This window comes from Peromyscus californicus, unplaced genomic scaffold (assembly GCF_007827085.1).
Source record: "Peromyscus californicus insignis strain IS unplaced genomic scaffold, ASM782708v3 Scaffold_13__1_contigs__length_99412109, whole genome shotgun sequence".
Classification (NCBI taxonomy): Eukaryota; Metazoa; Chordata; class Mammalia; order Rodentia; family Cricetidae; genus Peromyscus; species Peromyscus californicus.
In genome coordinates, this window is record NW_026294424.1 from 98,252,720 (window position 1) to 98,267,318 (window position 14,599).

General features: G+C 41.7%; 1 protein-coding gene across 7 annotated transcripts in view; it reads right to left on the reverse strand.

Annotated features, from left to right (window-relative positions):
• Evi5 (ecotropic viral integration site 5) overlaps nt 1-14,599 on the reverse strand; it is a 159,881-nt gene that overhangs the window by 56,990 nt on the left and 88,292 nt on the right. For 5 of the 7 annotated variants that reach the window (XM_052735694.1, XM_052735689.1, XM_052735691.1 and 2 more), the window contains 3 exons: nt 12,991-13,125; nt 10,766-10,906; nt 8,841-8,999 (listed from right to left, as the gene is read on the reverse strand). In XM_052735694.1, the coding sequence (XP_052591654.1) occupies nt 8,841-8,999; nt 10,766-10,906; nt 12,991-13,125 (435 nt within the window). Of the gene's footprint in view, nt 1-8,840; nt 9,000-10,765; nt 10,907-12,990; nt 13,126-14,599 lie in introns of those variants that run through there. The other 2 variants (XM_052735690.1, XR_008217597.1) reach the window with 2 other exon arrangements.

A 14,599-nucleotide genomic window follows, 5' to 3' on the forward strand; every position in this document is an offset into this window, starting at 1 on the left:
CCCGAAGAAGATGCAGGCAAACAGTGCAAAGGCTACGAATGTGTGTGCAGAGGTCAAGGCCCTGTGAAGCCCAAGGTGGTTTTAAGCCCAAGATTCCACAGGACTCTAGCCGCAAACTCAGCCATCTTGCTTTCACTGCTCACCCCAAGCTTGGGAATCGGATTAGAAGCTACCAACCAAAGTACAAGGATTAAACCAAGGCCCAGGCCTCAGTTCCATCTTAGGCTCCCAGAGGTGCCCAGGCCCCTGTGAAGGCCCCATAGAAAAGGTTTCTGTCTGCCGCTGTGGAGACAGATGGACTGGTATGACACACCTACACACACACTATTTGCAGATGATCAGTGCTGTATGCTGTTTTTACAAATAAACGAGGCAAGATCTGTTTTTAAAGGAAAAAATGGAGTAAAGGCAACCTCAATTTAAGAAAGTGAAAGAAAGCCGAGTGCAGGGACACACACAATGATAATCCTAGCTACTGGGATGGATCCTGAGTTCGACAACAGCCTGGGCAACAAAACAGGACAGAGAAGAGAGAATAAAGAAAAGGGAGAGAGGCAAGAGGGAGGAGGGAAAGAAGGAAGAAAGGATACAGCAGTTGTACCAAGTTCACATGAGCACTGAGCAAGTGTCTAATCTAGAGGCTTAAAAGACGTCTACAAAATAATGTATAGTGCAGAAGAACACAGTAAATTCTGGGGGCCTTACTGCTTAAAATCAACATATAGTTATTGCCTTTAGAATTTGTTTAGCCAAGCAAGTATTTCCAATTTTTCAGGTAATAAACATTAATAGAAAATAATTACAGGGCTGCAGAGATGACTTGGCAGTTAAGAGCACTGGCTGTTCTTCCAGAGGATCTGGGTTTAATCCCAGCACCCACATGGAAGCTCACAACTGTCTGTAACTACAGGATCCAATACCTCACACAGATATACATACAGGCAAAACACCAATAAAAAAAATAAATTAATTTAAAAAATTCTAAAATTCAAACTAATACAGAGAAAGTAAAAGAAAAAAATTAAAACCAGGAAAGGAGAAAAAAAAATCAATGAAGAACAGAAACGGAAGGTACAAACCAACAAATAATGAGGACTTTTGATTGGGGATCAGAAGAGCTAGAATGCTGATTCCAACCTTCTGATTAAATAAGGGCAGGGATGGGATGGGGACCAAGACTGAACTCTAAGTTCTACCCAGAAGTCTCCTACTGAAGAAGGGAGGGGATTTTAGCTCTTACCAAGGCAGAAGCTGTAAAGAAAATTCAGCTAGAATAAACATCAGACTAATGGAGTCCACATGTTGGCCTAGAAAGATTCACAGATTCTCTTACACATTCCTTACAGAGGCTGCTGGCCAGTCTCAGAAATATATCCACAGAATAGGCTGAAGGGAGGGAAAGCAGCTACTGTAGGAAGAAGCACTGACCTTACCTATCTCTTCCAAGGAATGAAAACTTCATCTGGTACAGGACCAGCACGCACTGCTGTCTCTGGGGTTATAAAACACGTTGTATCTGAAAGAAGAGGCAGTAATATGTTCTGGACCAAGGACTACAGCCATTGGTGGGCAGAAGCATTAGAAGGCCAAACACCTCTGATACAAATGTAAATGTAAATGTAAAATGGAGGCTAAGGCCGAGGCTTTATCAGAAAATGGGAAATACCTTTGCCCCTCCAACTCCCAGCAACAAGTAATAGAGGGATACTGCTGGAGATAGTCCCAACTCCAGGGTGTGGTGCAGAAGGAAGTCATGAAGTTTCTGAGAAGAGCCCTCTGGGAAACCAGGCCTCCTTCTAAAAATGAGGTATTGCCAAAGGGATTTGAACCCTGCGGTGCCCTGTATACAACTACAGAGCAAACCTCAATTCAGCATCTGACTGCATTAACTCAAAATGCCACATGAAAGGCCTGGCAGGAAGAAGTGTGCACCCATGTTCAGGCATAGAAACAACTTAGTTAGTTACTGCCCTATACAGAATACCCAATTGCTGCTGTGCCCTTCCCTGTGCTATAGATATCTTTTTCAAGATAGCCAATCTTTTTTGGTGTATAATTGTTGGGGCACATGATGAAAATGTGTGCAAAAATTTACAAAGCATGTGAAAAGGCAAAGAAAAAAATTAAGAAGAAATGTAACAAGAGACAGAACAACGCACAGAAGCAGTGTTACATATGACACAGAAACTGAATTATCTAACAGGCAGCTTAGCATAGACATGGAGTTACGAGTTAGGGAGAGTGAGGTACATGTACAGACACACCAGCAATGCCATCAGGAAAAAGAGAGCCCAAAAAACATTTGCAAATGAAAAGCAGTGTCTGTCCTTTTTAAAATCGGAGAAATAAATGTCAAAAAGATGGTTCAGAGGTTAAGAGGACCCAAAATTCAATTCCTAGTACCTATACAGGGTGACTCACAGCCACCTGTAATTCCAGTTCCAAGGGATCCTATACCTCTGGCCTCCATGAGTACCTGCACTCACATGTACATGTCCATACACATATACACAATTAAATAAAACCATAAAACTTGGATAAATGATTACTTCCTCAAATAACAAAAAACAAAGAAAAATCTATTACCAGCAGAGGAGCACAAAAAGTCTTCAAAACCAAGTATAATACTGCACACCTCAAATTCCAGTAATTGGGAGGCAGGAGGCAGGAAGATGTCTGTGAGTTCGATGCCAGCCTAGTCTATATATCAAGGATCAAGTTCCAAGAGACCCAGGACTGCATAGAGACCCTGTCTCAAAAAGCAAAGTCTATAAGCAAGAGAAGTAAGAAATAAAGACACACCAGACAGAAACACAGTTTACACGAAGAGGAGTCAATTGAAAGAAAAACGCATTTAACTAGGGCAATACAACCATCAAGACGAAATTATTCACATAGTATGTGTGACAATAACAGTTTAAAGGTGAGGAAGGTCTGAGAACACCCTGTAGTTACTACGTATGAATTCAAAACAAACAACTAGAGGCAACAACTATTACCTCTAATTCAACGTTTATTATTTGAAGATAGTGCTAATTAAAGATGCTTATTGTAAAACACAAAGCAACCACTAAGATTCTGCTTGAAGGGACACTAAACAAGTCATCTGTGAAGATAAAGTCAAACCAAAATAAACCCAGGAGATAAAGAAAAGGAAAGAATAAAAAGACTCAACAGACAGGAATTAATTATAACAGAACCACAAAATATGGACTAAGCAGGGCAGGTATAAGAAACTGTGAGGTCAGATTTTTATAGTTTTACCAAGATAAAACTCATTTATATGACTCACCACTTCAAGTATACATTGAGTTTGGCCGTTTTTAGCAAATACTGCATTAAAAAAAAAAAAAAAAAAAAACACTTGTCAAACTCAGTGTTATAAAGTACCTGTGTGTTTACCAGAAAAGTCAGCATGCAAGTAAGGCAGAAAGACAAAAGATGAGACAATCACAGTGCAGTTTGACTTATGAGTAAGTTCCCCAACTCGGAAAATTTTATTCAGAAGTAGGGACACATTTTGAGTGTTTCTGTACATATGTTCTATATCACACAACTGTTTTAGTACTTTGATTAATTCTACCTCAGTGCAAGTGCTTTGTTTTTGCAATCATGTATCTTGCTCTATGCATTCAAAAATCATTGACAAGGTAAGAGTTCCAAATGGTTTAGATGGCAACAATGTCCACAGCACATAGAACAAGAGAACACCACACTCAATAAACTCTTAGATAAAATACAAAGAAACATATGCATGAATGTTCAGAGTAGAACTATTTGCAGTAGATAAAATGTGCATATACATTGGCATAGGAGACTACTTCCTAAACATAACACCAGTAGCACAGACACTGAGAGAAACAATCAATCAATGGGACCTCTTGAAACTGAGAAGCTTTTGTAGAGCAAAGGATACGGTCAACAAGGCAAAGCGACAGCCTACAGAATGGGAAAAGGTCTTCACCAACCCCACATTTGACAGAGGACTGATATCCAAAATATATAAGGAACTCAAGAAATTAGACATCAAAATGCCCAACAGTCCAATTAAGAAATGGGCTATAGAACTAAACACAGAATTCTCAACAGAGGAAACTCAAATGGCTGAAAGACATTGTAGATGTAAACAACCTTCTTATTAAATAAGAAACACAGAACCAATGCAAAGAAGAAAGCCAAGAGGTCAGAGCTAAGAGCTAAAACCTTACCCTTCCTCCTGCAGTGGTCCTACCTCTCCGAACCAGAGCTACCCCTGTGTTAAAGTCTTTATATAGAGTTCCTGTCCTGCCTTCTCATTGGTTGTAAACCCAACCACATGACTGCCTCCTCACAGCCTGTCTGTATAGGCCTCCAGGTTTTCCATGATTGGTATTGAGATTAAAGGCATGTGTATCCAATAATGGCTGTATCCCTGAACACACAGAGACTTACCCAGCTCTGCCTTCCAAGTGCTGGGATTACAAGTGTACGCCACCACTGCCCTGCTTTCCTATGGCTTGCTAATAGCTCTGACCCCCGGGCAACTTTATTTATTAACATACAAGTAACATTTTAATACAAATATCACCATAAGACATTTAAGGAATTGCTCAACATCCCTAATCATCAGGGAAATGCAAATCAAAACAACTCTGAGATACCACCTTACGCCTGTCAGAATGGCTAAGATCAAAAACACTGAAGACACCTTATGCTGGAGAGGATGTGAAGCTAGGGGAACTCTCCTCCACTGCTGGTGGGAATGCAAGCTTGTACAACCACTTTGGAAATCAATATGGCGCTTTCTTAGAAAATTGGGAAACCATCTCCCCCAAGATCCAGCTATACCAGTCTTGGGCATATACCCAAGGAATGCTCAACCACATCACAAGAGCACTTGTTCAGCTATGTTCATATCAGCATTGTTTGTAATAGCCAGAACATGGAAACAACCTAGATGCCCTTCAACTGAAGAATGGATAAACAAAATGTGGTACATATACACAATGGAATACTACTCAGCAGAGAAAAACAATGACATCATGAGGTTTGCAGACAAATGGATGGATCTAGAAAAAATCATCCTGAGTGAGGTAACCCAGACTCAGAAAGACAAACATGGTATGTACTCACTCATAGCAGGATACTAGATGTGGAACAAGGATGACTGGACTGCTACTCACATCACCAGGGAGGCTACCTGGAAAACAGGACCCCAAGAAAGACACGGGGAGCGCCCAATGACGGAGAAATGGAAGAGATCTACATGAACAGCCTGGACATGAGTGGGGGTAGTGAAGGGTGAGGGTCGAGGGAAAGAGAGCTTGGGGGAGCGGGAGATCCCAGCTGGATCAACAACAGAGAGGGAGAACAAGGAATAGGAGACCATGGTAAATGAAGACCACATGAGAAAAGGAAGAAGCAAAGTGCTAGAGAGGCCCACAGAAATCCACAAAGATACCCACACAACAGACTGCTGGCAATGGTCGAGATACAGCCTGAACTGACCTACTCTGTAGGATGGCCAAACACCCTAATTGTCGTGCTAGAAACCTCATCCAACTACTGAGGTATCTGGATGCAGAGATCCATGGCTAGGCCCCGGGTGGATCTCTGGGAGTCCAATTAGCGAGAATGAGGAGGGTTTATATGAGCGAGAATTGTTGAGACCAAGGTTGGATAAAGCACAGGGACAAATAGCCAAACAAATGGAACCACATGAACTATGAACCAATGGCTGAGGGGTCCCCAACTGGATCAGACCCTCTGAATGGGTGAGACAGTTGATTGGCTTGATCTGTTTGGGAGGCATCCAGGCAGTGGGACCGGGTCCTGTGCTCATTGCATGAGTTGGCTGTTTGAAACCTGGGGCCTATGCAGGATCGCTTGGCTCGGCCTGGGAGGAGGGGAATGGACCTACCTGGACTGAGTCTACCAGGTTGATCTCAGTCCTCGGGGGAGGCTTTGCCCTGGAGGAGGTGGGAATGGGGGGGGGGGGGCTGGGGGGAAGGTGAGGGGGACGGGAGGGGGGAGAACAAGGGAATCCGTGGCTGATATGTAGAACTGAATTGTATTGCAAAATAAAAATAAAAACTTAAAAAAAAAATGTGCGTATAACAAGAAGAGAGCAGCTCAATAAACTGGAGTATACTCCGTAGTCAAGGTTCTGAAAGTGTTTTAACTAAGGAAATGAAGTTACACCAACATGAACAAACTTCTGGACAGTGACTTGGTGTTTAAAATAACATTGTAGCTAACTATATACCACTACCATTATACCACAGCTTTATTGTTTTGCCTTTTCAAAAATTTTTTTACATAAAACTTCATGATTACTACCAGTCCAAGATCTAGCATATTCTTTTTTTTTTTTTTAAGATTTATTTTTATTATGTATACAGTGTTCTGCCTGCAGGCCAGAAGAGGGCGCCAGATCTCATTACAGATGGTTGTGAGCCACCATATGGTTGCTGGGAATTGAATTAAGAACCTCTGGGAGAGCAGCCAGCGCTCTTAACCTCTGAGCCATCTCTCCAGCCCACGATCTAGCATTTTCAAACCAGTGACTCATGGAAAAATCTAGCAAAAGTCACAGCTACTAGTCCAGCAGTTTGAAATACAAATCCTCTGGAAGGCCTTTCCCCAAATTACCCAGTTGCAGCTAAATGCTCTCTCCTGTTTGGGCAGCAACTTCTCTCTCACTCTGACTTAGATTCAGTTTCTGAGTCACACTTAACATAGTCTGTGGTGTCTAACTGCTCAGCTGTCAGCCCTTTAATGGCTGGACAATGTTTCAGATTTCAAAGGTTCTCCAAACTATGTTCTGAATTTGACTCACCCCCCATATATATGCACATACACAAATATACACATACATGTATATAAATTTTGTTCATAAAAATAAAACTTCCCACTATAAAATCTAATTTTTACTTTTCATAATTTTAACCTCTTCCATATTTTTTAATTTCAATAAAACTTTCTGAGAAAGTAATTGGATTACATGAAACAATAAATGTTTATCCTAGAGACACTGCATATTCACATTAGCATGCCTGACATGGAATGACTATATTTGTTCACTAGAATACAGAGAGACATGAGTAAACTATGCCCCCTACTGACTGAATAAATACTTTGAAAATCAGTAAAATGCACTGTTGCTCTTCCTATGTATCCTCGAATTCAAACTGATAAGAACTGAAATTTTTTAAATTGTATCTGTACTGCACATGTGCAGACTTTTCTTGTAATTATTCCGTAAATAATACAGTGTAACAATTATTTCTATTGCTTCTGTGCTGTATTAGGCATTATACCTAGGGATGGTTTGAAGTATATTGGAGAAGGTACATATGTTGTACACAAATAATAAACCATTTTATTTAAGGAACTTGGGCATCTGAAGACACTTCAGCTCAGCAGAGACCCTACAATCTGCACCATGGATCCCAACAGGACACCTTTACGTGAAATACAGCTCATACAAATGTAATTCATAAAAGCCAAACTTACCTTTACAATGCAAACAAGTTTTGTAAACAAAAGAATCTGCACCTCTTAGGCCGAATACATTTAAGATAGGGATGTAACACAGAAAAGGGAACTGAGAGGATGATTTTAGACTTAAATTTTAAACTTATTACTCAGTATCACATGACATAACTTGGAAAGGTAAAATGCACATTATAGTTGGCACTTGTGATTCTCTACCGAAATGTATGGAGACAGTTCTAGTTACTACAGAGAACAACATCTGGAGAGCATAGGCCAGGGTGCTGCTAAACACCCTATGATGCACAGGCTAGCTACATAAAACAAAGAATTTCTAGCCCAAATGTTATGTTTTCAGGTTGAGGAACCCTGTTCTACACAAATTTCCCTTCTTAATTTATGCAATAAGGTAACCCTAATAAACCCAAATGGAGTCTGGCTTGCTTAAATTTTGTTGATGGGTCAAAGTAGAGATTAAATCTCTGGGAAAAGTATTTTATAAGCATAATCTCAGCACTGGGAAGGTTGGGGCAGGTTTGTTACTAGTTTGAAGCTAATCCAGGCTACAGAGTAAGTAACAAGCCAGCCAGGGATATTGCACACCCTGTCTCAAAAAAAAAAAAAAAAAAAAAACCACAAAACCCAAAACAAACAAAACAAGGCAGGGCAATGGCTGTGAGCAAGAGTGCTTGATGTACCGGCATGAAGACTTGAGTTCAGATCACCAGCACTCAGGTGAAAGGCGTGCTCACATTTGTAACCCTAGAGCTGGGGGGTTGGGCACACAGGCAGGAAGATCACTGGAGCTTGCTGGCCAGTAGCTTAATTGTAAAACATGGTAAGTCGCTGGAGTTCCAGGTTCAATGACAGACCCTATCCCAAGAGAATAACGGCAGGAAGCGACAGGTAACTTTTAGCTTTCTCTATGAGGATTAGAAAACTGCTGTCTAGACTTCACTTTTTACCTTAATTCTAAGGATGATACAATGTTAAATTTTTGACTCATTTACCACCCCCTAAACATAATGGCATGAAATTTAAATTTCCCATTTAAAGCCTATATTTTCTTTTCTTTTTTTTTTTGTTTTTCGAGTCAGGGTTTCTCTGTGTAGCTTTGCACCTTTCCTGGAACTCACTTGGTAGCCCAGGCTGGCCTCGAACTCACAGAGATCCGCCTGGCTCTGCCTCCCGAGTGCTGGGATTAAAGGCGTGCGCCACCACTGCCCAGCCAAAGTCTATATTTTCATTCTTCATAACTTTATAGTATCTCTTCAATGTTATTTTTAGTTACATAAAAAATCTGAGAAAAGAACTGTGTAAGGCTGATCTGCTGCTACTTTCAATCCAATTGGGCCTGCCCATCATACCTGTGTTTCCATTTCCATCATCCTTTGCTTCATTTCTCTTATTTCTGCCTGTGTCTCTGCTTCTCTAAGACGAATGCTCATTAGTTCATCTTGTAACTCATTCACAGCATTTTTCTTCGGTGGGTCCTTCCATCTTCCAGAAGTTCGAGCTAAATGCCGCTAAAGCATAAAACATAATATTTCAGCAAATACTTAATCAAAATAAAAGTTAACTTTACAGATCACTTATTTAAGTATTGTTCAAGATCATTTTATTTGTTTGAGAGAAGCTTTTGGTTTGTACTACTGGTAGGCTTTAGGCTTATGATTTTCCTGCCTCAGCCTCCTAAGTGCTGGGATTCCAGATACACATCACCATGTTCAGCTTAATTGATACTTTATTGCAGCTGGGTACTTTTCCAAATACATTTTTTTAAAAGCCATGACAATATCAAGGACTAATTTCCTTCCTTCTTACATGTTGTTACACTTTGTTCTTTATTAGATTTCCCTTACTAGTAGATACATCTGTGGGACTATACCTAAAGTGTCATTTATTTTGTGATAAGCATTTTCAAAAGAAGTCAGAAATTTACAAATACACATTGGTGTCCCCCTTCAGTTGTTTCACACTTCCCAAGTCTTTGTTTGCTAAATAAACAGAGTATCAAACTGTCCTCTAAGTCCCATCTCTACGCCAAGGGTTAGTCTGTGCAGTGGGCAACCACACAGAAACTGACGACTGATCAAAGTGATGGAGTGCCGTGCCTCCCTGGACTGCACGAGATTAATCCAGATTAAAAGAGAAACAGCCAGGCAGTGTGGCACACACCTTTAATCCCAGTACTTGGGAATCTCACGCCTAGTCCCAGAACTAGGAAAGTTGAGACAGGAAGTGATATGGCTGGACAGAGAAAGGAATATAAGGCAGGAGGAGACAGGAATTAGGTCCCTTTCAGCTGCAGACTCAGCGGCATTCAGTCTGAGGTTTTGTAGAGACAGGATCTTTTCCTTTCGGCTGAGGAGTTGGTGAGGTGAGAAGTGGCTGTGGCTTGTTTTCTCTGATCTTTCAGCATTTACCTCAACATCTAGCTCTGGGTTTTTACTGTAAGACCATTTAGGATTCATGCAACAATGCCCCTCCCCTCAAGGCTCAGGGACCACTGTAGAAGAGGGGATGGGAAGAATCTAAGAGTCAAAGGTTGGAGAAACCCAGGACAACACAGTGTCTTCTGGACATGACCACTGTACTCATGAACTCTCAGCAACTGTGATTGCCTGCATAAGACCTGTATAAGATCAAGCTAGTCAACACTCCAGCATGAAGGGGGAAGGCTCTTGAGCTCCCACTCATAGCTAAAGAACTACTGACAGTTGTTCCTGGATAAGGGAGAGTCAGTTTTATTTAAGAATGTAGCCCCTAGTGGGTCAATTATGCTCAAATGGATGACCCCACACCCATGAGTATACAGGCAGCATAAATTGGACTAGTAAATTTAAAAGAAAAAAATGAGATCTGAAGTTGGGAGGGAAGGTAAATTGTGTATCTGGGAGGATTTGGGGTAGTCACGAGGGTAAATATGATCAAAACACATTGCATACATGTATGACATTCTCAAAAAAAAATATTATATTTATTAAAAAAGAAAAGTTTTGTACCATATAAGAGGAATATTTCTTTACAGTTCTCTAGGAAAAGTAGAATAATGCAAAAGTTCAAAGCAATAATAAAAACATGATTTGGTTTCTACTTTATCTTTTGTTTCACTTTAAGAATTATATAAAGCACATCTTTAATGTACTTTTAAGTTGTAAATGTTCTCAATTGTGACACTAAGCAAGACTGTTTTCCATCACCCACTACTGGTCACCAGGTATTTCAAATCCCCACAAACTAAGTACTCTGGTTTCAGCTCCTTTGGAAAAGCACAGACAGTCCGACATACTTGCCAGTGTTCTTCCAGATCTCTGACTTGCTGCCGAAGTTCTTTCAAACCCATAATGGCCTCAGCTTCTCGCAGCTTCACAGCGATGAGCTCCTCCTGAAGCCTCGCAAGGTTATTCTCATCAGGAAATGAGTTGTTCCTCTAAAGCCAGAGAAAAATTGAGATTTCTTTTTTTAAACATCATTTTTTTAAAAAATTAGTTTTGTATGCCTGTGTGTGTGCATGCATACATCTGTGGAGGTGGGAAGAGAACCTGCAGGAGTTAGTTCTCTCCTTCCACCATGTGGACTCTGGGGATAGAATTCATCTCTATTTGTATTCTTAAATATGGAAATTTGTATGGATTTGTATGAAAGTTACCAGGAAGAACTGGCACTCTTAATTGAAGAAGACATCAGATGAAGAAAATGTCTCCCATGCTCATGGATTGGTAGGATTAACATAGTGAAAATGATCATTCTACCAAAAGCAATCTACAGATTCAATGCAATCCCCATAAAAATTCCAATACAATTCTTCAAAGAAATTGAAAAATCAATCTTCAATTTTATATGGAAACACAAAAAAATCCCAGAATAGCTAAAAGAATATTGAATAATAAAGAACTGCTAGAAGTATCAACACTCCCTTTCCAAGCTGTACTACAGAGCTACAGTAACAATCTGACTGAAGAGGAGGTGAAGAACAGTCTTAAACTCACAGACACATGAAAGGATTTTCTAAATTGGCAGCTTTAAAGTTATTTTTATTTGTTGCCTTTCCACTCTCCCTTTAGAAAGGGTCTCATGTACACCAGGCTGTACTCCAACTCACCACATAACCAAAGCTGAGCTTGAACTGCTACCTCTCCATCCTGAGTCCTGGGGTTGCAGTTGTGAGCCACCACACCTGCTCTATGTCCTCTGCATCCTGAGTCCTGGGGTTGCAGATGTGAGCCACCACACCTGCTCTATGTCCTCTGCAGCCTGAGTCCTGGGGTTGCAGATGTGAGCCACCACACCTGCTCTATGTCCTCTGCAGCCTGAGTCCTGGGGTTGCAGATGTGAGCCACCACACCTGCTCTATGTCCTCTGCATCCTGAGTCCTGGGGTTGCAGATGTGAGCCACCACACCTGCTCTATGTCCTCTGCATCCTGAGTCCTGGGGTTGCAGATGTGAGCCACCACACCTGCTCTATGTCCTCTGCATCCTGAGTCCTGGGGTTGCAGATGTGAGCCACCACACCTGCTCTATGTCCTCTGCATCCTGAGTCCTGGGGTTGCAGATGTGAGCCACCACACCTGCTCTATGTCCTCTGCATCCTGAGTCCTGGGGTTGCAGATGTGAGCCACCACACCTGCTCTATGTCCTCTGCATCCTGAGTCCTGGGGTTGCAGATGTGAGCCACCACACCTGCTCTATGTCCTCTGCACCCTGAGTCCTGGGGATTACAGATGTGAGCCACCACACCTGCTCTATGTCCTCTGCATCCTGAGTCCTGGGGTTGCAGATGTGAGCCACCACACCTGCTCTATGTCCTCTGCAGCCTGAGTCCTGGGGTTGCAGATGTGAGCCACCACACCTGCTCTATGTCCTCTGCAGCCTGAGTCCTGGGGTTGCAGATGTGAGCCACCACACCTGCTCTATGTCCTCTGCAGCCTGAGTCCTGGGGTTGCAGATGTGAGCCACCACACCTGCTCTATGTCCTCTGCACCCTGAGTCCTGGGGATTACAGATGTGAGCCACCACACCTGCTCTATGTCCTCTGCATCCTGAGTCCTGGGGTTGCAGATGTGAGCCACCACACCTGCTCTATGTCCTCTGCAGCCTGAGTCCTGGGGTTGCAGTTGTGAGCCACCACACCTGCTCTATGTCCTCTGCATCCTGAGTCCTGGGGTTGCAGATGTGAGCCACCACACCTGCTCTATGTCCTCTGCACCCTGAGTCCTGGGGATTACAGATGTGAGCCACCACACCTGCTCTATGTCCTCTGCATCCTGAGTCCTGGGGTTGCAGATGTGAGCCACCACACCTGCTCTATGTGGAGCTGGGGCCCGGAGCCAGGATCTCACACATCCTAAGCAAGCACTCTACCACCTGCCAACCAGCGACATCTCCTTATCTGTTGATCCAGGAACTAATCCACAGTTCCCCCCATCAGGTCTAACTCAGTCCCTCGGTAAGTTAAGGCACCTAGCATGGTCCCCATCAGGTGTGGAAGCAGAAGTACGTATGTCGTCTCTCACCTTCTCTATCTCCAACACTTTGTCCTGCATCTCCTTCAGTGCACACTGAGACTCGGCTTCACTCAGTCTGGCTTGGACCAATTCCTTCTCCAGCTGTAGCACAAAATCTTCATTGTAGGTGGCACTGCATTTATGCTAAAGGTATAGACATAAACTGAAATCTTATGGGAACACAAGCATGTAAATATACACATACAGGAAAAATAATGATATAATGTGGGTATCATGGGCAACTAAAAAGTAAAATTCGATCTACCCAGTATTCCAAATTATTTCCTTTTTCCCAAGAAATGAGTTTGAAAAGGAAAGAAAGGAAAAAAAGCCCAGCTCTAGTGTCTCTGGTTTTGGTAACGAGCTATTCAACTCCTCAACCCTGTTCATACAAAGCATCTATCTTCTTTCTGTCCACTCTCAAGATACTAAGAATTTGTTCTGACTCTATAGACAATAGGGTAACCATTAGCTTCACATGGTCACTTAGTACTTGAAATGTGCCTAATCCTTGCTGAGTATGGTTATTAAAAGTTGCTGAGTATGGTTATTAAAAGACACAAACTGGTTTTCAGTGCAAGTCCCTTGCGTTGAACTCCCAGCACGACGACCAAATTAAATAAGCACATAAAATAACTCAATGATTTTCATGTGGATGGCATGTTTGAAATATTATTTAAAGTTGAGGTAAACAAAAAACATTAACTTCCCTTTTACTCTTTTCAGTATGGTTAATATAATACCTTAAGACTGCTTATTTAGTTCACTAGAGTACAGAAGCATTTAAAGACTAAAAATTCTATTTAAATTAATTGAAAGTAAAAAATGGCACATCAAACAAGGTGAAGTTCTTAAACCCTAAGGAAGCAAAACTTCATTTGCTTTACACATGCCAATTTCTTTACAACATGTGCATGGATTAGTGTAAGAAAAGAAGTTGAAGCAGATGCTGCACAAACCAACGGCAGAGGCCTGACATCTCCCCTTCCCTCTCTACTCCACTGGAGTCACAGATGCCACGAGGCCACCTGCAGTTTCTTAAAGCTCATTCCATATAAAAGCTGCAGCAGAAAAGCAGTAAGTAAAAAAATAAATAAATAAATAAAGCTAAGGGTGTTGGTAAACACCCTCATTTCTATGTTTTAATTTTATTCAAATGTCCACCGAGCAATTTAGAGCTACTTTTAAAAATGATACAACGTTTTTACTTATTCCCAAGACAACATATAATAGTACTTGTAAATACAAAATAGAACAGTAAGACAGTACATGTGACTGTCACATTCATAAACATTGGGAAGAAATAAACAATTACAAAAGGCAGAGTACTCCAGAACAGGTTTCTGTAACAAAAATGCATATTCTGATCTCCTCCAATACATGGCCCCCCAAAATGTTCACAACCATTCCTATCCATATGCCCAAAATGGGTGTGTGCGTGCGTGCGTGCGTGTGTGTGTGTGTGTGTGTGTGTGTGTGTGTGTGTGTGTGTGTATGTTTTAACTCTATCAGGCATAGTGTCACAAGCCTATAACTGAAGCAGCTGGGAAGCTAAGGGGGAGAATTAAAAATTCAAAGTTAGATGGGGCTACAGAGGAAATTCCGGTCACTATGTACA